The 23,809-nt window shown below is 44.1% G+C and overlaps 1 protein-coding gene across 1 annotated transcript in view; it reads right to left on the bottom strand.

The window, feature by feature from the left end:
• Positions 1-23,809, bottom strand: part of cblb (Cbl proto-oncogene B, E3 ubiquitin protein ligase) — a 67,154-nt gene that overhangs the window by 1,196 nt on the left and 42,149 nt on the right. The window contains exons 7-18 of the mRNA XM_086160673.1: positions 18,652-18,789; positions 16,764-16,851; positions 16,160-16,291; positions 10,997-11,197; positions 10,675-10,869; positions 9,079-9,453; positions 6,412-6,482; positions 4,232-4,366; positions 4,077-4,141; positions 3,118-3,225; positions 835-1,035; positions 599-715 (exon numbers count right to left, since the gene is read on the bottom strand). Of these exons, the coding sequence (XP_086016799.1) occupies positions 599-715; positions 835-1,035; positions 3,118-3,225; positions 4,077-4,141; positions 4,232-4,366; positions 6,412-6,482; positions 9,079-9,453; positions 10,675-10,869; positions 10,997-11,197; positions 16,160-16,291; positions 16,764-16,851; positions 18,652-18,789 (1,826 nt within the window). The remainder of the gene's footprint in view (positions 1-598; positions 716-834; positions 1,036-3,117; positions 3,226-4,076; positions 4,142-4,231; positions 4,367-6,411; positions 6,483-9,078; positions 9,454-10,674; positions 10,870-10,996; positions 11,198-16,159; positions 16,292-16,763; positions 16,852-18,651; positions 18,790-23,809) is intronic.

The raw sequence follows: 23,809 nt of genomic DNA, 5'->3' as shown, positions 1-23,809 counted from the left end.
AGGATGAGCAGGAGATAATGGATGGATGGATGGATGGATGGATGGATGGATGGATGGATGGATGGATGGATGGATGGATGGATGGATGGATGGATGGATGGATGGATGGATGGATGGATGGATTGCTTTTTGGGCGATGAATAAGTTAGGATTTTCCTGTTTCTGATGTTGGAAACACAGGCTATGGTTGCACACCAAGTAAAGATATCTTAAAAATGAAAAGCTGAGTTGCTTTAAAATGATAATTACAATATGAACTTAATGGGACTGAACAATCAAGAAAGAGCATGAAAAGGTTTACAAGGCAAAGGTGCTTTGACCCAAAAAAATAATAAATTCAGTTAATTTTAACAGAATAAAACAGATTTTTTTTTTTTACTTACAAAACAAAAAATAACAAAAAGCATCAGTGGTAAGGTATATAATATATCATAACATTGTGACATTACTACGATGTGCTCTATGGCCGACCTATCCTTGCGTCCACTGCTTTTTAAGTCAGAAAATCCGAGATGTGGTTTTAGGTCTCGAACGGCCGTACAAGTCGTACGCGCGTCTCTGCGGAAGCGACGCGCTTCCGTGACAGTTTCCGTTTTACCTGGAGCGGCCGGTAAATGGTCGTACTCCAGGCAGCCTCGGGATCCTCGGACGCCCTCGGTGTGCCGTCGGACAGGCGGGAGAGGCGCGGCGCTGTTCAGCATGTCGAACACCATGTCTGCAAAACACAGAGAATCAACCCTGGATGTACCTTATGGGATAAAACGAATGCGGTCATATCATATCACTGACTCATACGGATAAGGAATAACAAGCTCCGTGGGCGCAGCGGCTCACCGGGGTTCAGCAGCAGGTGCTCGTGTCCGGAGGACGGCCTGTGCGGTTGCGTGATGACAGCGGGGTTGCCGGATGAGGAGGAGGAGGAGGATGAGGAGGAGGAGGAGGAGGACAGGTCCGTGAAGCTGTGTCGTGCCGGAGGAGGAGGAGGAGGAAGAGGCGGCTGGGACGGCGGGCAGCCGCCGAAGGGGCCTTCTAACGCTGAAAGTGAAGCCGGAGACAAGACTTAGCGCTCTGATCTGATTCACAGTCGGCAACGATTCGGAGAAGGGGAGGCCCCGCGCCGGCGGGGGGACGGCTGGCACGCCACCCTCCGGATAAAAAGGATTTTTTTGAGGGTGGAAAAAAAATGTAACAGGAGGAGGACGAAGAGGACGGCGATGGGAGGAACAGGAACGACTGAGTCAGAAAGGTGCCCGGCGGATCAGGAGGCGTGAAAACTACTTTATGCAACGGCAGGGACGCACGTGCACGGCTCAAAGGGAGCCGGCAGGAGGCACAGAGACCCAGCCACTCCGCTTTAATGATTTCATCAAAATATTCTTTGCGGTTTAAAGGATTTATTAAATGGTTTCAATTTGTTTTACTACAAATGTTGGTTATGTACGGTTGAGGTATTTTGTATTCCGCCTGTTGCCGTACTAGTATTTCATCAAACTCACCCCGCTGTTCCATCTCATCTCCCATCATGCTTCGTCTGCTCCCCGCAGGAAATAAAAACAACAACAAAAAAAATTCCTCTAGCTGTGTTTCATGTGACACGGAGCGGACAGGACATGGATGAGGTGAAAGACAAGACGGCGTTGCGGCGAAATCGCTGTGATTGGCTGCACAAAAGCTCCGGGAGGCAGATTTCCTGTGGGATGCTGGACTTTTGAGAAAACATATCTCTGTGCATGTAAAGCCAATGGAGGTCAACAAGATAAAGGGATTGATTTATTCTAAACAGAATGTTTACATTCTGGTGATTCCGCCTCACAGGAAGAAGAAGGTCGCTAGGCTGGATTTCGGGAGGGGGGGGTTCTGTGTGGAGTCTTGCAGTCCAATACATAGAGACTCTAAGGCTGATGTTTGGGTGAACTCTTGTATGTCTCGAAATGCGACCCTGTGATGGACAGGCGGGCGGTGGCGGGTGAATCCCGCCTTTCGGCAAGCGACGGCAGGGATTGGCTCCGGGACCCCCTACAACCCTGAATGCAGGATAATCGGTCCGGATAACGGACAGGTGGTTGAAACTGTTTACGTATTCCGGGACGGTCACGGTCCATCAGATCCCGATGACCTATTTCACGCGGTATTTAAACCGGGGCAGCGAGACCGGTTGAATTTGCACCGGCTGCCCCGCAACAAGCGCCTTCCAAAAAAGAAAAAAACAGACGACGCTTCGCATCCATTAAATAGTCAGCACCGGCTCCACGGTGGTGTCCGGCGATTAGCCAGAGCGGCGCCCTTCTGAATTCAGATCAGCCGCTTCCATTCAGCGGATTGCTCGCCGGTGCCAGAGGCCGCTCTGCCGCCGGCTCGGACCGGCTCCGCCGAGCGACCGCCGCTCACTCTGACACGCTCGTCGCTCTCTTCCCGAATACGACGGCGGTCCAATCCAATCCGATATCATTTGAAAAAGTGCCAATTGTTAGAGCGGAGGTTATCTTGGGCCAGCGTGAATTCATGGAAAGTCCAGTCTATTTCTTCTCAGAGGAGCAAATGTGGACTCCAGAACAGTCTGACAGGCGGATGTAAATGATGCTCACTCGCTTCATATCTACATATGTATATGTTTAGATATATATGTATATACACTGCTCAAAAAAATAAAGGAAACACTTAAAAAACACATCCTAGATCTAAATGAATGAAATATTCTTATGAAATACTTTGCTCTTTACACAGTTGAATGTGCTGACAACAAAATCACACAAAAATGATCAATGGAAATCAAATGTATCAACCCATGGAGGTCTGGATTAGGAATCACACTCAAAATTAAAGTGTAAAAACACACTCCAGGCTGATCCAACTTTGATGTAATGTCCTTAAAACAAGTCAAAATGAATCTGTGTTGCTTCCTGAGTGGACACTATGATTTCACACAAGTGTGATTGACTTGGAGTTACATTGTGTTGTTCAAGTGTTCCCTTTATTTTTTTGAGCAGTATATATACACATTTGGGTGAAGTTAACCGAATACATCATCGCGTTCCGCCCGATGTGGGCGTGGCCTGTGTCCCGGTCGGGTCGGGGTTAGACAGGGACCCGCTGGAAGGTGTGTTGTGGTGGACTTACCTTGTGGGGGCAGCAGAATGTCATAGTCGGAGGGGGTCTTGTTGGTGTTGAAGGGGCAGAGGGCAGGGTGGGCGGCCCCTGGGAGCCGGACCGGGTCCGAATGCCCGCCTGAGGAATGAAGATTCGTGTGAAACGGCTACATATTCGGTGAAAGCGTTTTGTCTTCACAGAGATTCCCCTTATCCAGGGGTGTCGAACTCATTTTGGTCCGGGGGCCACATACGGCCTAATTTGATGTTAAGGGGGCCGGAGCAGTAAAATCATTACCTAGAAGTAACACTAAGTCCAAATTTTTTCTTTGTTTTAGTGCGAAGGAGGTAAACAGGTAAATTATAAACATCTTTCCATGTAATGAACTGTTCCTCTAAAAAAATACATGACAAATTAATATCAGAAATTGATATTACATAAATAATTGAGGAAATTACAAAATTACAGCCTAAAAATATTGTTGAGTTAAAAGGGAAAATCTTGTCACAGTGGGAAAATTTGCCACTAGAATTTATTAGAAACTTGATTGGTATACATGGTATACAGCATGTATAGTGTTTACAAGGCTATTAAATCAATTTTGAAGTTTTTTTTTCCCTATCATTTTATTTTTTTTTATAGAAATAAGAAAAGATCAGTTTAACAATGTCAATAGATGTTTTTTTTAGCAAAAAGTCATTTTCGTTTTTCAAATTTTACAGCAAAAAATACATTGCAAAGTCACTTTTTCGTTTTTTTCTTGCCCGTTTTTTTTTTTTTTTTGAAATCCATTGTATAAAACCCCCGGATGCATGTGAGAAAAAATGCGCGAGCCGCACTAACACAAATATTTGATTTCTGGAAGGGGACCACAAAATATTGTTCCGAGGGCCGCGATTGGCCCGCGGGCCGCGAGTCTGAGACCGCTGCCCTTATCAGATATGAAACGATATAAATACATAGAGGAAGCGCGGAGTCTCCAGACATACCGGGTTCAGCGGCTCTGGGCTTCTTCTCCTCCAGAGAAGGCTCCGGAGAGCCGTTCTCAAAGTGCCTGCGGGGCAGAGAGGGAATAGTTCTGGGTTCGCAGGGAGCCGGTGAATCGAATCAGGCTCCGGGGACGGAGGGGCGGCGGCGGCGGTACCTGCTGGGGACCGAGATGCAGATGGGAGCCTGACTCAGGCAGAGGTTGGAGGAGGGGACCTGATAATCGTCGTCCTCCCGCTCGGCGCCGCCCCGGGGCTGCTCCACCACCGGGCCGCCGAAGGGGTTTGACAATCTGTGGAGACGAGCGATATTTGTCTGGCTGACCTTTCTATTAGTGTCACATTCAAACTGCAATCATCGGGCGCTCGAAAGAGCAATTACAAAGCCGGCGATGGCCGAGAGCAGGATCTGTTCTTTTTATGGTATTGTTACATCGTACCTCGATCCTGATCCTTTTAAGTGTAGTTAATGCACTTACATTTCCATCGGAAATACGACGCATTTGTCGTCGGACTGAGATCATGTCCTCCGATGGTTTTCATTTCGATAATAACGGATGTAATAAAATGTAATCTCGGCCGTTCGCTTCCGATTCGCCATCAAATGTTGCTAAAATGTCCTGTGTTTTTCTAGCGAGAGATTTTTTTATTTTTTGTTGCGTGAATCTCAACAAGTAATCCGGGAATGTAATAGGGTGAATAAATGCCTTCCAATTGCCTCTTTATGCGTCCCGCATAGCGACGGGCTGCCGAACGCGGGCTTGTTTTGACAAGTGCGCTCAGCGATGTGAAAATATGCAGGCCGCTTATCAGCCAAGCCAAGCGCCGGCGTATTATTGTGCTGCGAGGGTGCAAAGTACGGGAACGGCCGCGTCTTCCGTAGTTAAGGATACAAAAGGGCAACTCCGGAGATGCTACAACTCGCCAATGAGGTGGCGGCTGGAAACGTCCTCAACCCGGTCCGGCTGTGACCGTTGATGGATCCGACATGTAAACAGAGCTGACGGAGCCACTTGTTAACCCATAAATATTGAGGTTGGGGTTTGAAATCCACTGAGCGATATTTTAAACACGCGTCTATCTTGCGTCGTCTATCTTAAGAAATTTTAAACAGATCAGCCGTTCTGAAGTTAACATGAACTCGATATTTCAGGAAACTAAACACTTTTTTTTTTGAAGAAACAGAGCTTCTCCATCCTGGCGAGCTTCATGGGCAGTGACAGCTCAGTCCCTCGCTTCAAATACAGTCTGATACACAGAAATACCTAATCTAATTCTGGCTGCAGCTAAAAGGCTATTAGTCGTCCAGCCATCATTTTTCAAACATTAACTTCGCCCGAGGCTGCTCAAACTGGCTGGCATGATGTCCCTGCGTCTGAAACCTCGGAGAGAAATGAAGGCGGCGTTTCAGACGGAAGGAACTTTGGCTTAAAAGTAACTGACTAGGAGGGAAACAGGATTATAGCCAATCACTGAGAGCGATAAGCCCAAAATAAAATTAGTAAGTATCTGGTGTAGAAGTTAAAAAAAAAAAAAAAGAAAAAAAAAAGAATCCTCACAGGGTTCAAGCATGGAAAAGAAAATAACTTATTTCTTATTTTAGCTAAAAATAAGGCAAGAGTTTTTTTTTGTTTTTTTTAAACGAGCCAGAGCTCTGCACTGAAGACCACACGGCCATTTCAATAAAAATATAGTGCCCTTTAATTGCCTGGCCTGGGAATCCTAATCTTTTTGCCTTTGGGCTGTTCCCTTCAGGGGTCGTCACAGCCAATCGCCTTCCTCCGTCCAACCCTTTTCTCTGCATCCTCTTCTCTCACACAAACTAACTTCACGTCTAGGCAGCTCCAACCTCAGCAGCCTTCTACACAGATCTTCACCGTCCCTCTTCTGCGCACGACCATCTCAGTCTGACCATATCTCCACAACCTTTCCATCCTCCTCACCCTCCAAAGAGAACCTCGGCGGCTCCGTCCATTCCTGATGAGGTTTAGAATTGATTTTCAGAATTTGCCGTTGGCCTCGCTGACCTTTTTCCCTACAGTACATGGATATTTTCATTTATGAGATGAGTACACCGATGACCCGGTCCAGGCATTTAAAATGCAGAGCAAGATAACGGTTGACTCTTGACAATAATAAAAACTATTGATTTAAAATGCATACAGTCCTTTATGCTGCCTGCGGACCGTTTGTGCGCCATTAAATACAACCTCATCCAAAGGAAGGCAGGAGTGGACACTCATTAGTTAATGTATCGCTGAGGGCAAAACATTTGCGGGGTTATCGCTCGTACTCCGTTGAGATTCCGGTACTGTTTTCAGTGAGTTCTTCTACTCACTTGTGGCTGTTGGCTTGGGAGGACTGGGTCGGCGACTGTCGCGAAGGAAGGACGTCGTACCCCTCGTTGACCTGCACGCCGTTCGGGAAATGGGAAAAAAAAGTCATCAGGAGTAGCTGGTCGGACGTGCGATAGTTTCGCGTGACGGAGCGAAACGAATGGTGTGGTTTGTCGAATTAAGGGGCGTGCGATTTACTAAAGTTTTCCCTCTCTGAACGCAAATTTACATCCGGTCGAATCTATCTTTTTATCCTTGTTCTTTTGCTCTCAACAAAGCACTTTGCGATGTTAAGTAAAGCGCATTAAATAACAGCACTCACTTTCCAGCACCGCTTATTTCCAAACATCCGCCTTTACGATCAAGACTTCACTAGAAGTATCGTTAATGTCCTCATGTTTCTCTCCCAGGACCGTGAAGAACTACGAATACGCCGTACGCCGGGGCTCAGCGCGGCCCCACGTTCATCAGGCACTCAGACTCCGAGTGTCACTGAAGTAAAGAAAACTGGTCTGCACAGACGACGGCACAAGAAAATAACCTTCGTGACAAAAGCACAAATAACGGCTCATAACAGACAAGAGGCACTCTCTGATCAAAGGGTGTCTCAGAGGAGAGATCAGGCTGAGTGTGTGTGAGTGTGTGTGAGTGTGTGTGTGTGTGCGTGTGTGTGAGTGTTTGTGTGCAGTATTTTAGTCGCTATGTCAGAAAATGATTTTTTGCTATTTTTATCCAAGTGGTCAATAAACCCCAGCGAATGCAGGCCTTTCATTATTCAGCATAAATGATATTTAAATTCTGTCCAGCGGACGTTAAGTTTGAACCGCTCTCATTTGCATCGCGGCGATGAGAAGCTTATTAATCCTGCCCCGGCTGCAAATTGCCCAATTTTTTTTTTCTGAAGATTTCTTTTCCTTTAAAACTGAAGTGATAACACAAGTAATTAAATCGGGCTTGGGTCGGGGTATCAAGCTCCCTGTTAGTACGACAAACAATTTAGTCTCTCTGCTCATCAGCGAAAATGAAAGCCTCTGCGTGCTCGCGCTGTTCAATAACCGTGAAAAAAAAAAAGATGACCTGTGAGCATAATCTCATCTGCAATTTTTAAAAAACAAAAGAAGTGGTTACTTTATCTAATGAGCGAACACCCGGAGAGCCACTCTCTGCAGAGGGCGGGGGGAGGGCGTGTGGATTGCAGTTAAATCCTCGGGCACAGGGTCAGAAATTAATAAAGGAATGGATAAATATGTAAAATGCAGGTGGCCGGGCTGCAGGCGGGTTTCAACTAGAGCTCCCCTACTGCTTGCAGGGATGGCGGACGAATGATTATTGTTATTCCACGCAAGGACAACAGAACAAACATACGATGCAACACAATCAGAATGATCTATGGGTCACAGAGAAATCCCACTGATAACACTGAGTGGTGCTTTAGGCCATGCAGAGATGGAGTAAAATGTCAATGGGGGTGCTGGGAAGGTCCTGATCTATATATTGGAGAAATTAATTGGTTTGAATGGGTGGGCGAGTTACAGTATGCGGAAGTCGGACGTCCACAGAAGCCATACGTCACTTAAGTGCTTTTCTTCAGAACCACAGGGGGAACCGAAAGCAGGCAACTGATGTGTTCCCAGAAACGTGAGCCGCAACCCCGACACATGAAGAGCCACAGAGATAGAAAAGTGCTGATGGGTGAGTTAAACCGCTCCAGGTACGAACGGCTTCTGCAATCGTCACAACAATAAACCGGAACCGTTTTCATGTTCCCGTAAAGCGACGACCTATCATTTTTATTTAAACAAGGCACTCGAGTCCTGACTGTGCTACACATATACAGCCTGCACCCCCTTAATATCGTGTTTCTAAACACAAGCTTAGGAGTCAAACTCATTGTGAATAAAGATGAAACAGTTCACTCTCGTTTCTACTAATTACTAATCGTGAGATTTCAGTTGCAAAGGCGAATTTTATATCACAGAGCTTATTTCACAATCAGCCTGCGGTCTGAGATACGACCTTTAGATGCGTGCTTTATCTTCGGTCTTTTAAAGCACGCCGTTGAGACACGGCTGCAAACCAGAATAACTACCGGTAGTTAGCGGCCGTCTGTCACCACAAGCCCATCCGGTGTCAATTCGAAGAGTCTGTGTGAAACTTCCTAATCGTTCGTTCCGGGCTTAGAACCCAAACGGCGGCCGTGACAGTCGACCCTCACGTGAACATCAGGTGTCGGTTATCCCCGATTGAACATTTGGTGCCGATTTCAACACGTCACCTCGAGGAATGATGGAAACACTGCGTTCGGAAATCAGATGAACGGATAACCCCGCTGTCGCTCGCTTTAAGGGATGACAAGGGTGCGGCTGACCTTGAACCACATCTTAATCTTGTAAGGACTTCCTACTGCGACTGCTGTGCCTTAGGTCAGTCCGGTCTGTGATAGAAATAACAACAGGACTGGAGTGCATATAATTTGCATTTGCTGCTGTTTCTCAGCAATGATGTGTTTTGACGTGACGTCAAAGAACAATCAAATAATTGCTGTTTTTCCATTTCGACAACTCGGCCAAAAACCTAGCTTAGTCATACTGAAGACTTGTGTTGGGGAAAGCAGGCGTAAGGCTCTCTGCTACAGCGCTTACATCATAAAACTGACACCTCACCCTTACCTTGGCACTTTCTGAGTTTCCAGCTCCCTCTGTTCTGTGGTGTAACCTTGCGAAACCTGCGGAAGGACAGCTGAGCGGCCTCCCGTTCAGGTGAGAGTGGCCCGCCGGGCCCAGCTGGTGCAAGTGTTCGGCCCCGGTCCGGTGGGCATCTGCCAAGTGGCTGTCTTTGGCACAACGGGTGTCCAGGGCCAGCTGGGAGTCCGACAGGGCGCCGGTGGAGGAGGACAATGAGGAGAAGCTGGGGAGCCAGGAATGGCGCGACTCCGGCGGGATGGGGGGAGGACGTTCGGGGGGAGGCGGTGGAGGTGGATCTCTCTGGGGAGGAGGTGGAGCCGGGAGAGGCTTGTCCTGCTTCCGGGACATTCCCGGGGACGACTAGAAAGGTAGGCAGACATGTATGGTTCACTGACGGGGAGCTAAAGGAAGGAGGATTCTTTTGCGAACAAGTAGCAACAACTACATAGTAAATGTTCCCCTCTCTCTTAGTGACACGCTGCCACTCTTGTTCCACCTCAAAAGAAATCAACCATTATCAAAGAAATTCCACCATTTATAACTGGCTGTCGCGAAAGTGCTTGGCAGCCTTGAACATCTTTCACGTGGAGTTATTCCTCAGATGCTTCATATTTCAAGCCAGACTTTGTGTCTTTTACTTTCTGTAGGTGTTTTGTGCGTTCACCTTCTCTGATATACCGCTCTCTCCTCACGCCTGCTGCAACGCGCTCCCTGAAGTGTATCCTATATGGAATTTGTCTTATAATCTAATAATCTGCTTAAGTTTGACTTAAGAAGAGGTGATCTATTTGCTCCATTTAAATTCTCTCATCGCTCGGTGGCCCCGGTTCTTCCTTCACTCTTTGGTTGAGAGATGTTTCTTGCATGCAAGATCTTCTTACAAGTGACAAGTACGTCGGGAAAATGTCATTACTTGGGGGCATCGATAGTGATGTCGGCTGAAAGTCAAAGGTTCAGCACAGGGTAGGGAGGAAACCCACGACAAATCCAAGAAAATACAGATTGTCATCTTTAACAGGGTTTCTGTTACCATGGGATTTGGCTGCAAGGAGTGCAACTCATGTTACTTTGCTGTTGGTTGAGAAATAGTTTGGTCTTTGAGCCTTTGAGCTGAACTGACAGTATTGCTATTCATGTGATTTTCTGCTTTTATACTTGCTTATCTAATAGGAAAGTCTAGTTTGATTTTGGGAGAGTGAATGCTTCAGGACGTGTGGAATATCAGAATATCAAAATTCCAAGAAATGTACCCATACATTTTTCTTCTATAAACTAAAGAATAAGGATGTCAAATCTAAATATGTATATATTGATATACTCGATATACTGAGAAATAAAAAATATACATACACATACATACATATATATATGTATATATTTTTTATGTATATATAAAAAATGTATTTATGTATATATGTATTTATGTATATATGTGTGTGTGTATATATATATATATATAATTCTTTTTTTTTTTTTCTCATTATATCGGGTGAACTGGAATAAGCAACGACTAGCTACATGTAAACTCAGATTTAATTTTGCAATACATAATTATTGTATTTGTACGTTAATAAAACCCACCTTTGGAGAGGCAGTTGGACTTGCAGATGGGGATCGAATGGCCCCCTTCTGGATGAGGTCCAGCCGCGGGGGGACGGGGGGAAGGCCGAGGTGCTGGACGCAGTGGCCGCCGTCTCCTATGTGGGCTTTCCTGTGTTGGCTGACCGGCGACGAACTGGGAGACACCATGGGCGAGTTCTGTCGATCCGCACAGTGCTGGAAGAAGCGGGGAAAAAGGCCGGTCGGCGGTATCCATGGCGGCGTCACAACACACGACATGTTTATTCCCCAAACCTACCGAGGACAATAAATCACCCGATGATCTCGCGAGGCGGGCCGTTACCTTGCGGATGTTGGCTAGGCCGTTCATGACCAGGCAGTCTTCCCTGTCCTCGTCATCGTCCAGCTCCAGCATCGGGCAGCTGTGCTGGTCCAGGAAGAAGCACTTGCTGCCCTCGTTCCGCGGGTCGAAGGGATCCACGATGATCGGCTCCGTGCCCTTGATTTCACATCGGCAAAACGGACAACCCTGGCCGTCCGACTCCTGGGGCGTCAAAGGAAATGAGATTTCATTAGACGGGACGGATCGGGCAAACACACATCCATAGGCACATGGCCGCTGGAGCCCGGAGATGATTTAAAGATGACACGCAACGCTTTGTTGCTTTAAAAACATGAGGAACCACTTGGCTGTTGCTACACACAGTTCGGATACACACACTTTCCCCAGCGCCCTACGTCTTCATCTTCCTCCCTCCATTCATAAAAGGGCAACGGCTGGACACATGCTTCGGCGGATCCTCTTCCCCCACGGGAGAGCTGCTTTGCGACTTTACAACATTTACTGGTCACATGTTCATATTCCACATGGCGGCCCCTTGTCAAATGGGGGTCATAAATAAGGGAATGAAAGAGGTTTGGGGTTTTCAGTGCTTTCCTCCATCCTGACTCAGAGGCTACAATCAAAGACAGACAATATTTACTGAGAACAAAGCTGCATTTGTGGCGGCCATATGGTGGGTGACTTGGTGGGGGATGCACCAAAGGCATGTTTGAAACTTAATCCTAATTGGAATGGTGGAGAAGGGAAGGAGTGGGAGGTTAAAAGGAAGGGAGCCTAGAGGGGGGAGGAGATGGTTGTGATGGTCATGAACACAGAGGAAAAGTCTTCCATTGGAAGAGACAGGACTGAAGCGGTGTACTAAATGTACCGCTGCTGATTTCCCCCAAACTTTTTATGCATAATTCCTGCTGTAAAAAATGAATCAAAGTGGTTTGTTGTCAAGTATGGGGTTCTATCGTTGTTTTTTTTTCGTCAATTCGTTAAGCAAATTTGCAGGATAAAAGTCCTGGTGTGTGGGTTTAGGCGTTTTTACAGCTGCATTGTCTACAAGGAGATGCTCGGAACACGATTTTTCATGTTATTTTAAATGTGTTTAATGTTCGAGGTCTGAAATAAAAGCTGTGAAAACATAAATTGCTGCCGCTTCCTCTCACTTCGACCACAACAAGATGTCCCCCCGACTTTACAAGCCGGGAGGGGTTTGATGACGTTACAATGTTGAAAGCGCAGAAAGTGCCGCCATGTTGCCGGGAAATTGGCTGTGAAATGTGCTTTTTCCTTTTTTTCCAGACCAAACTTCATGGAAACGCAGGGCCCTGCAGGAATATCATCATCTACCCTTTGAAATGGAATATCATATGGGTTCATTTGACCCGGACAGACTTCCTGTTTGTTGTGTATATACAGGCCATACACCTAACTATCATAGACGGTTTTAAGAAGGAGTTTCATTTCCAGATGGACTCTAAGTTATCTTTCAAGGTAAACTGCCTGGAGATGAGCCTAAACATGGTTTTATAAATCAGCGCAGAACTGATCCTGCATAATGCAGGGCAGCAAAGTCTGCAGGTTTTGCACATCCCCCCCCCCCCCCCCCCCCCATGCTAATGTTTTTCCCGTCACTGCGGTGAGAAATTGTTCTTACAGAGAGGAAGCCTGCTAAGTGGACGGTGGGTCACGTACGGCGTGCATTAACAAGGTTATACGCGACCAAGACCCGGTCCGGATGTTCTGTGCGTGTGATCAAATATCAGGGAACCCTTAACTTGAGACCTGTTCTTAGATCTGTGAGCAGGTAGTCTAGGAAGCAGATAACCGCCATGTCGGAGCAAAGTTTAATCCCACTGCGCCAGATAATATGTCAATCACTAACAAAGAAATACGCCATTTAGTAAAAAAAAAATCCATTTTGTCAGTGAGGAAGCCTGGTGAAAGTAAGACACAAAATGAAAATCCCCTGTTAATCATTCAGAGCATTGATTTTTTTTTTTTTTTCACTGCATAACTAACCAATTGCTAGAGCGAGGGAGTCCTCATGTGCCCCCACACTCTGCTTAGAAACAAGTCAGAACGAACAGGAAGTGGAATTACATTGATCATCAAGCAGCTGCAAATGAGGAGTGGATGTCATTTCCATGTCAGCTGACTAATACGCACGGAGGGAGGAAAGTCGGGGGCGGGGGGGGGCAACCAAAACTGAGTCAAAGACCTGAGCTCGAAGGCGCTTGAAGGGGTTACTCACTATCACGGGGTAGGAGGGTTCCCTCTTTTGCTCTGACTCACTGCGGGGGAAAATACTTTGGTGTTGAAGCACATGCGTCTGCACCCAGAATGGCACACGTCACCGAGCGGTTCGACGAGGGTTGTGGAGGAGGTGGGGTCACGGCGAGTTGTCATAACAGGAAGTATGACAAACAAACACTCCAAACGTGGGTGCTGCTGAATCCTGCTGTTTACAGTGCCGAGGAGCGAGCTCTGGAAAGACCGCGCTCTTTTGTTAAAAAAAAAAAAACCTGCGGAAACACTCGGGCCAAAGCCACCCAAGGAAAAAAAGCTTTCCCGCTTTGCAGCCGTGAAATTGAACCGCTTGAGAACAAAACTAGAGAACTAAACAGCGGCGTGAGCATGACAACCATGCTCCTCCGGGATGTTTCACGTCAAAGACTATTGAACTGTTTGTGGACCTGTCTGGGACAAAAAAAAAAGGGTTTTGATCTGCTGGGAGGTATCCAGAGGGAGATTGGAAGAAGAACCAATCTTGCCTGACATGTCCGTCGGTGCGATTGGAGGTCAAGCGACTATTTATCATAGAATTCTCGGGTTTACGATGTGTCGTTGAGTCATGAAACTCCGACCTTAAGGTGAATCTTAATACACCACATATTGTGAAATATAAACCCTGCGAGATGCTGATATTACGATTTTTAATCTAAAAGAAGAATTCGGGTGTTTAGCGTCATCCTTATTGTTGATGCCAAATTGAATCAACAGACTGCATCTGTGAAAGCTGATTAATTTGGCATAATTAAACCCTCTGCTAACACATTGGTTGCAATATGAACATTTTTCATTTGTGATTTTCACACAAAACATATTTTGGCTATTTAGGAAGGACGCAACTGTTTTTCAGGGGAATAACAATAATAAAAACACAGCTTATCACAGCTTATTTTGCCAAGACGCTCCGTACCAAAGGTTCATTTAATTTTAATTTATTATTTTATTGTCTTTGCAAGACTATTTCAGTCTGAAAATAAAACGCTTTCTCACTAACATCTGTTTAAAGCGCCACCGCTGATCATTTACTGTGGAAGTCTATCTCCAAAGCCAAACAAAAGATAAGCAACACATGTCGTTCCGGCCGATGGGAAACAACTCCGATGAAGACGTGAGATTGCAAGACCGATCTGCTCGCTCTCCTTTCCAGGCCCGCAGAATGAATCACGTATCCTGATCAGTAATATCAGGGTGAGTGCAGAAATCTCTTTATATCACAGAAATACAGAGACAGGAGGGAGATGCAGGGAAGTAGAGAGTCTCTGGGCTTGATGCAAATGACTCATTAGCTACTATAATTGCAAACACACTTTGCTCTGATGCATGAATGAGTACATGAGAACAATGGACACAGCGGAGCGGCACTGCGGGCGATGCGGGCTCGGCATACTGCATGCACATTCCTGGTCTTCACCTCTGCCACGGGCACATAGGTGGACACTGGATCACGACACGAGGAGGAGATGGTGACGGGAGAGTTTAACTGACGACTACATTTCCTTTGTTCCGTCGTCTTGTCTCACTCAAAAGTGAGAAGAAAAATAGAAAATCCAGGCGCTATCTCCCGACCTCCCTGCGAGCGGAGGCTTAGTTGAAGTTTCTTTGTCTGACGAAAAAGAACATCTCCAAAGGAAAGTTCCTGAGCAGATTCCTTCCAGTTTTCAAATGTTATAACACAGTTGCAAAAGTTAAAAGAAACTGTTAAAGGACTCATATTTCCGCGTGTTTTGGCCCAAAAACCCGACACAGTGACACCAGCTGCGAAAGCATGCTGTTAGGGCATCTCCACGTGTCAAGGCTTTCATGGACTCTTGAATATTCCAGTTCAACAGCATGGAGGCATTTGATGCTTTTTTTTTTTTTTTCTTATCATGTTTCTAAATCGGTTATCATTCACGGCGGTTGTTTAGGAGGAAGCCGTCATCTTGTTTTTCAGGAGCAGCGTGTCAATCATGCAGATATACAATGAGGCCTCGTAAAAGGCTTTCCTCTCATTCCCCTCGGAATCAACACTGCCCAGAACTGCAAAACACACAATCCCTTAATTTTGGTAACTACTGTAACTCTGAAGCTATGAGACTATATTATCAAATTCAGAATTGTTTACTGCCAGGAACCGTCTGCGGTTGGCTTCCCACACATTCCTACCTAAAACAATTCAGGCTAAGATTCATTACGCTCAGCAAAATCCTCTCTTGAGTACAAATAAACAAAACGTGGTGAGACTTTTTTTTTCAGCTGCACAAAATCTGACATCAGTATTCCAAAGGCTTCATTTACTCATCGCCAAAAACATTCATTCGTGCATCATCTACACTGCTTATCCTGCTCTGAGGTGTCAAGGGTCAGGGTCACATGTAGACGCACGCAACCGCACACATTCCCTAATTCACAATGTGGTGAAATACGTGGTCTCCAATGAACCTCCTGCGTGTTTCTGAACTGCTGGAGGAAACTGGAGAACCCAGAGGAAACCCACGCACGCAAACACCACACAGAAAAGCCCAAAAAAAGATTATGTCGGAATCAAACCGGGGACCTTCTTGCTGTGAGACAAAAGCGCAAAAACCACTGCACCACCCACAGCACTTAAAACATAAAACTAATTATCTTTGAGTCATATTTTTTCTTTCTTCACACTTTATCTGCTGTTCTTAGCAGGGGCCAGACATTAATTATTTTTTTTATGTTCCTGGATAAAAAGTCAAATTAAATTAGAAAAATAAAATAAGATTAAAAAAAAAAAAACAAAATTAGAGAATTTAAATTTTTAGCTATAACTTCAATTCTCACTTGAAAATATTAATTCACATAAGCTCAAGTCGAATCCTTTCATTTTAATTTTTCACTCTAGACAGGAGTTAAATGAAGCGTTCACTCCGATACCTGCCAGGCGGTGAGACATGACGTGCACATCAGGTGACCACAGGGCTCAATCTTGACATCTTTGTCGTTCTCGGCACAGATCTTGCAAAGCTGGAATGTGGAGCCCATTTCACAATAGAGCTCGTACTGCTCCTGTTGGCGCAGAAAAAAGGGGCTGTTAGTGGAGGGGCTCTTAGATGGAATCGTATCAGAGCAAACACTTTCAGCATCGAGATAGAAAACGTTTCCTATCACACCGGCCTTCGAATCATCCGCTACTTTCTCACCACAAAGAAAATCACATTTTCATTGCAGAAGATCGACTCAAACATTAGAGGGGCCAACAAACACATGCAAAAAAGAAAATAGAAAAAAACATTTTTCTGAAAAAAATCTGAGGAGAACAGAAAGGTCATGCAGCTGCTGAATCACAGCCCGCTCAGAATCGCTGCTCTCGGATCTGAATGTTGGTCGAGGAGGTGAGTCATCGCATGTCGTCACACGCTTACAAAAAAATTTTCCATAGGTATATGTTTTCTACAAACTAAAGCCAAGAATCCTTTAGTATATGGATGTTATGTACACATTTTCACAAACACACACACATACACACACAAACACCCACTTGCGTCACTTTGATGTGATCATGAGGCGTCGGCTCACATAAACCAGTAAGATCTGGGTTGTAGCTGCGGCCGTCAGGGAACAAGTAGCTGGGAATAAGAAACATAAGGTTAGTATTTCGAACTGGTTGGGAATATCTGAGTCCGGTAAAGATCATTTAATCTATCCAAATATGAAACAATTTTATTCTTCCTAACAATGGCAAATAAAAACATTATTTAAAATTGATAACAGCAAATGGACGGAGAGCGACACGGTTTGCACACTGAGTATTTGATGCATTTAAAATGTGCCCTTTTTATGCATTTATTCTATAAATGCAAATCCAAAGATGTGAATTCTCCCATTATGCAAACAACATTCTGAATCACCTTTACCGTCTAAGCGGGCCGGTGCAAGGAGATTTATTAACAGCAAAGCGATCACACAGCTCGCACAGACTATCAAACAGTTCAGTTTAAAATAAGTACAGGTAGTGACCAATAGTACATTTTTTGATATGAATCTTCATTTAACATTTTATTATTAAAGTAGAGCTGAGATCTTGATATGGTATTGTGGTTGTTTTTCATGATAATTTTAAAAAGAGATTCTTTTTTTTGTATAGATCCAAGATATCTGTAGAACAAACGATTGATGATTCTTTCACACGTCTTGCATTTCACTATGGAGTAATGTTTGTGAAGAGAGCCTCTGAAAAATAAAAATGAATAATAGAAAAAACAAGAATCAATTAAAATAAAATAAATTAAAATAAAATAAAATAAAAAGTAACAATGTATTGCTATTTTTCGAGTGCTGGAGATGTGACCAACTAAACCGAATGTGAGACAATGTTTACATCTGGCTGGAGTAACAAGGCTTTAAATGACAGCCCCTCTTTCCCTCTGTGGTTTTGTGTGTACATGCTTTCTATTGATCCTCTTAAATCCATGAGATTTGCTCGAACTGGACTATTTCACTGCGGTGAATTTGCACAAACAGCTTTGTCAGTAAAAGCGAAAAAAAATAAAAAAATAATGGGCAACTGCTTGACAACTTAAAACCCTGTTGAAAGTATTTAAGCTATTACTCATTCAATAATTATAATTTCCCTTTTCCTGATAGCCAAACATTACTGAGTGTATTTGCGTGTGTGTCTCTGAGTACTTTATGTTCCTTTGGACGTCTCTTTACTCTGTTTACTCCTGCTACAATTAGGACACAATGTAAGATAACATGGAGATTTTCTCTTTATTTAAAACAACAATGGATTATACCCTTATTTAAGTAAACAAGAATAGTAGTATTATCAGAATTATTATTATTATCAATACAGTCCGAATACTGATTTGTCAATGTGCTGAAAATTGTAAAATAGCGCACACACAGATTTTGAAGCCTGACTGTGAGGACACGTGATGGGGTGTCCCTCTTTCATCAAAAACACAGGACACCCCGCAACCCCTTTTCTGTCAGACTTCTGACGAGGCTCGGCGCTCCTCGAACGGCCTCAGCTAGCTGCGACTGATGGCCAAGAAAGGCCGGGCGCGGCGCACTAACCGGAGAGAAGCTGATTTGTCTGTTGGGGACTGTCAGATTATCAGATAAGAGATAAAACAGATAGCCTCGCAGAAAAGCCCAAACCTCAAAGACATCCTCTTCGCTCACTGCGACGAGAAAAAAAAAAAAAAAAACACTTTTCATCGAGGAAGTGGCTTTCAGAAATAGGATGTTCCTCCCAAAAACGTAAAGGCCATGCAAACCAGTTGTGACTGATTCCGACACGCTTGATCATTTCCTATTTGTATCCAGGCCCGAGCGCAGTGGAGTTTCGCTCAACTCATCAATACGCAAGCAAAGAGAGAGAGAGAGAGAGACAGGGTTAGAGCGTGTGATAGGTTACGTACAAGCCCTCTCTGTAGCCATCGATGAGGGCCTGGAACAGCGGTTTGTTGTGGGGGATGGTCTGCAGTATGTTGCCGTCACCGGTCACGTAGCCGATGGCCCACTGGCCCAGCCGCGTGCAGCTGAGTCTGAAGATGTAACTGTCAGAGGAAGTAGAGGGGACGTAAGCGCATCACAAACCGAAAACTCAGCATGTACGACAGATCGGGGGGTTTTCCTGACAACTGGAAACACGAGAATACAGTAAAAACGATCAAATGGCTAAAAATGATTGATCAAACAATTATTATGTAAGGCTGCTTGAGTTCTATTTGCAACAAGGCTGCAGAAAAGCAACCGAAAGTGTTTCCATCTGTTCCTCGTGCTGTTGGATTATGAATACTGCAAGGAGTCGTGTTTGGACTGTATCTCTGCTGAATATATAAATCAAATTCTTGCACCTGGAAAGAATAAAAGATTGAAAAAAACTCTCTCACACACACAACACACACACACACACACACACACACACACACACACACACACACACACACACACACACACACACACACACACACACACACACACACACACACACACACACACACACACACGTATAAAACATACTACTGAATATGTGTACATGCATGTATATAGTATATTAGCTTATGTAGTATATCAGCTAATTAAGTTGTTTTGGGGGGGCATTTATTATGATAAAGTCTGATTTTCTAATAATTTTTAGCAAAACACTTTATCTTCAATTCACTCTGTTATTTTAAAAGATTTTTTTTATTTTTTTACATATTTATATTTATTTACTTATTATTAATTCTTTCTCCATATCACTAAGTTCATACTATTTTTCTGGCACCTTAAGATCATAAAGTAGAGGCATTTTATTTTAGTTAGGTGGGTCAGAAAGGTTAAGTTTATGAATGAAATGGCTTTGTAAGACGGGCATGTCAGGAATGTGGACGGGGCGAGCTAACACCTGTTGTGACCAAAAACATTTCTGTAGATTTGCAACAACGAGCAGAGGCATATTAGTTGTTAGCAAGGTTATCACAAACCAATGTTTTATTTATTGTGTTTTTTTTCTTTTATCCACAATCAAAACCAAACGCGTTTCCATGCGTCATGACATATTTTGTGATTGCCATTACACGGTCCTAAACCCGTTCAACGAACAGCTTCTTTACCTGCTGCTACATGTGACATTTACGGCCTGTTCATCAACGGTCAATGAGATGTTTTACAAGCGAGGAGTCGGGGTTGCAAACCTTCCCGTTTATGGCCCGTGGCATTTCAACCACACGACAAGCACTGGAGTCTTTGCAGCGATACCACCGGGTTCACCCGGGTCGGCTACTCATCCGGACGACTTTCACAGGACTGAACATGCTGCTCCGAGTTCCCTTTTTTTTTGTCTGCACAATCTCCTGTTCCACATGATTAAATGCATGAAAACACAAGAAATGACTATGTGAACAACTTCCACAAGGAATGAACAGATAAGATATTCTACAGTACTTGTACTGTATAATGTACAATGGCAAGTATAAGCAGGCCTCTCGCAAACACAAATAATCAATACACATGTGCGCATGCATGCACACACACACAATCCCATATACACAGTGCAGTGAAACTTCCATATCCTAGCAAGTTACTAGTACTGCAATGTTTGTGCATGGATTCACATACCTTTGTGTGTGGGCGTGTGTGTGTGTGTGTGTGCGTGCATGCATACGCACATGTGTATTGATTATTTGTGAGTGCGAGAGGCCTGTTTATACTTGCCGTTACGTGTGTGTGTGTGTGTGTGCGGCCTGTTGACAGGAAGAAGAAAAAAAAACAAATGCACAGGATTCATTTTTCAGGCAGCAGAGGTTTTTTGGTTGTTTATAAAGTAAGAGTTGCACATCCAGCGCAGCGGTTCTGCGCTTCGGCCTCACAGTCAGAAGGTCCACGGTTTGATTCCCACAGGAGTTTGCATGTTTTTCCTACATAGTCCAAAACCATTCAGTTTGTTCCTTGGAGACGCCACAATGCCCAGACGTGTGAATGAGAGTGAATGCTTGTACGTCTCTATATGTTGCCCTACGATCAACCCCGCCCAGCTTGGATTGGCTCCAGCCCCCTGGGGACTCTGAATGCAAGATAAGCTGTAGTGATAATGAATAAAGTTCATGTATTTCCCAACGGTGGATAAACAATACTGCTTAAAGGCAGCTGCATCACCGCTGGGTAATAAAGCATTGAATCACTGATGCGAGTTCATTTCTGTCAAAACAAAAAAAGTTGAAGAACGACATTCTGGTTCTCCTCCACCGCCTCATCCCGCCGCCTCATGCAGGAACTGAACATCCACCAAAGCTAATTCAGACATCATCTGGGATTTCGGTAAGAATGAGTGCTCGGCAGAGAAAAAGACTTTCCGTCGCCAAAAACATCCAAAAAACGACAATATTTTCATTCATCATGTTGATGTTGGGAAGGAAGAGCAGTTAGGAAATAAGGACACTGAAGAGAGCGTTTGCAAACTTAGCATAAGACAAGATCGTCTCCAAAAGCTTCAAGCATTTGTTTGCAAGTTTGTAAAAAAACGATTGGGTTTGTTTTATAAAAGCTTGTAACCTCCTCGGACGTTCATCCAGACTAGTGTTTGGCCGGTTCTAATTACTTTATTTTCTAAAATCTTTTGATTCAGTCCCATACCAAACATAATTATTTCCAAGAACAATAAACTATTTTGCAGTGCAAACAAATATTTTAATCAAAAAAAAATTCTCTAAGAATAGATTGGTCACAGAGAAAAGCCATCTGCAAACGACTCTCAGTATTTCCCCCCTTGTTAGATAGGCTTCTCAAAAAAGACTCAAGCGGCACAGATCGATCAAATAATGCATCCCATGTCAATTGCCATGATCAGATATCGATTGTGATAATAACGCGAATAAACAAACGAGGAGTTTTCGCATTATTTTCTCTATTTTGCAATAAAATGTGTCTTTTAGAATAGTGCCACATCCGCAGGTCACTATTAGCATACAAGTCAGAGAATTGCTGTTACTGAGCAACAGAAACTGCATATATTACTATTACTTGAGATCACACAGCAGCTGGCGTGTCCCGAATAGTTCTTGCAGCTTGCGTTCACTTGCTTAAATTCATAGGGAAGGGCTAAATGCAGTGTTAGCATGGAAGCTGTGGTGATTCATGAAGGATCTCTCCGTGGTTTTTGCTGTTTGTAGGGACGCCGGCGTTATCCTGGGGAACATTATCATGAGTTTTCCGACTACAGAGTGAGGCTGATAATTCGTTCTGCACTTCACAGTTGTTATACAGCGATTGCGCATGCAGATAATCTGCCCTTCCTGAAGTAAAGATATTTAATCACATGAAAAAGCCCCTTGGCGCTCAAAGACCTTTGGAGAGCTGGTACTCGCTGGTGCCTGAACATTACATAAGTCAACCTCATTGTTCTAACACATTGTGAGTAACTCACTCCTTAGATGTATCACCGGAAGTACAATTTTTTTTTTGGGTACCACTGGCTTTTTGTGACCATACCTTTGACAACTGTGCCTGCTCAATCCCCGGAACTAATGATGATGGGCTTTTCAAACAGCCTCATTATTCAAATGCGCCAATCAGATGTAATCGGTGACATCACAATGACCGCCGGAGGGGGCAGAGCAGATGAGACGATTAGGATCCCGGTGACTCAAAGCATCATGGAATGACCCAGGCGTGGGTAAATGGCAAGGATGAACTTTCTACCTTTGCCTTTTTTGTTTTAAAAAACTAAAATGGCTTTGGGTGCTTCGGCTATGTCTTTAAGGCTTTATCGCGGAGGAATTTCCCAGTGCAGATCACCGTGAAGAAAATCTTAAAAGAACAAAAAAAAAAAAAAAAAAAAAAAGGAAAGAGCTCAACACAGGCAGGAACAATACCAAACGCGGAAAGATGCGAACAAGACCAAGAGGGAGTATTTTAAATGCAGCCCACCACAGTGCGAGGCTTAGAGCGAGCCTTGACCACGGTATGATCCCACCTCCGCCAGCAACAAAGGCACTGAGCTAAACCCAGCGCGGTTTGGATGGACAAAAGACGTGGGAAGGCAGTTTTGGGGGTTTTAGACTGTTTCAGTTGTGCTGATAAGCTGTAGTTCCGGCACCGATTGAGTCGGCTTAGTAGAAGTCAGATTGTGCGCCTGTCCATGTGAAGAGCGTGATAATAAAATGCTGCGGTGACAGTCACGCATGCAGGGGTAGCATGCTTGTTCCCTGTCACCCAGCGATTCTAAGAGGAGCCTTTCCACACACATACGTACAATAAGGTGGCAATTATTCGGTTCTTTCACAGCAAAAAGGTTCCTGGTTCGATTCCAGTGATGGATTGGGGTCTTTCTGCATGGAGCCTGTGTGTTCTTTCCGTGCATGCGTGGGTTTGATCTCCTCCCACAGAACATAAACATGCCATTGAATTAAAACTAAATCATTAAAGTGTGTGTTTGACATAGTTTTAAATTGTGGATTTGATTTTTAAACGTATTTAGTATTGGCTATTCTCGTAATAATTCATCTCCACTGCCTCTGCACATGGTTTTCTTTCTCCAACAACTACTGAGTCCTAGAGATGCTTTTATAAATGTAGGATTTTTTATTAATTAATTTTGACTTTTTTTAATTTTGTTTTTGTTATTGATGTTCCAAGTTATGAACGGCTATGAAGTCAAATCACACCTCTGTGTGCAGAATCAAGGTCTATAGCAATGAGAAGTCTTTTCATCTCAGTTAATGAAAGGAATGTAATGATCTGAAATATAACAATATAATTTAGTCAATGGGGAAAAACAAGTTTTCAAGTCATTAAAAAAGAAAAAAAGTGAAATTTGTCCCACCGAGCTACTTTTTTTTCTTTCAGTTTTCCAGTCGGGTCCTTGTTACTTTCTACATTCTTGAAAAATGTCTATGTGGTTTTGAAGTACTTTAGTGGCAGAAAATGAGAAAATGTTTAGAAACATACTGTAGAAAACTAGATTTGTATCAAGACTATACATCATATGTTGAATATGTGTGAGACAAGGTGTAACCATGTAGCAATTCATCAGAGATGAAGTGAGGCCTACTCCACACTCCTCTGTGTGCAGGTTCATAATAGCTGTGCTTCGAA

The sequence above is a fragment of the Fistularia commersonii genome, chromosome 15 (assembly GCF_037954325.1).
Source record: "Fistularia commersonii isolate RoL2024-O1a breed Wild chromosome 15, RoL_Fcom_v1.0, whole genome shotgun sequence".
NCBI classification, from domain to species: domain Eukaryota; kingdom Metazoa; phylum Chordata; class Actinopteri; order Syngnathiformes; family Fistulariidae; genus Fistularia; species Fistularia commersonii.
This window is presented reverse-complemented; position numbering and strand designations above follow the sequence as displayed.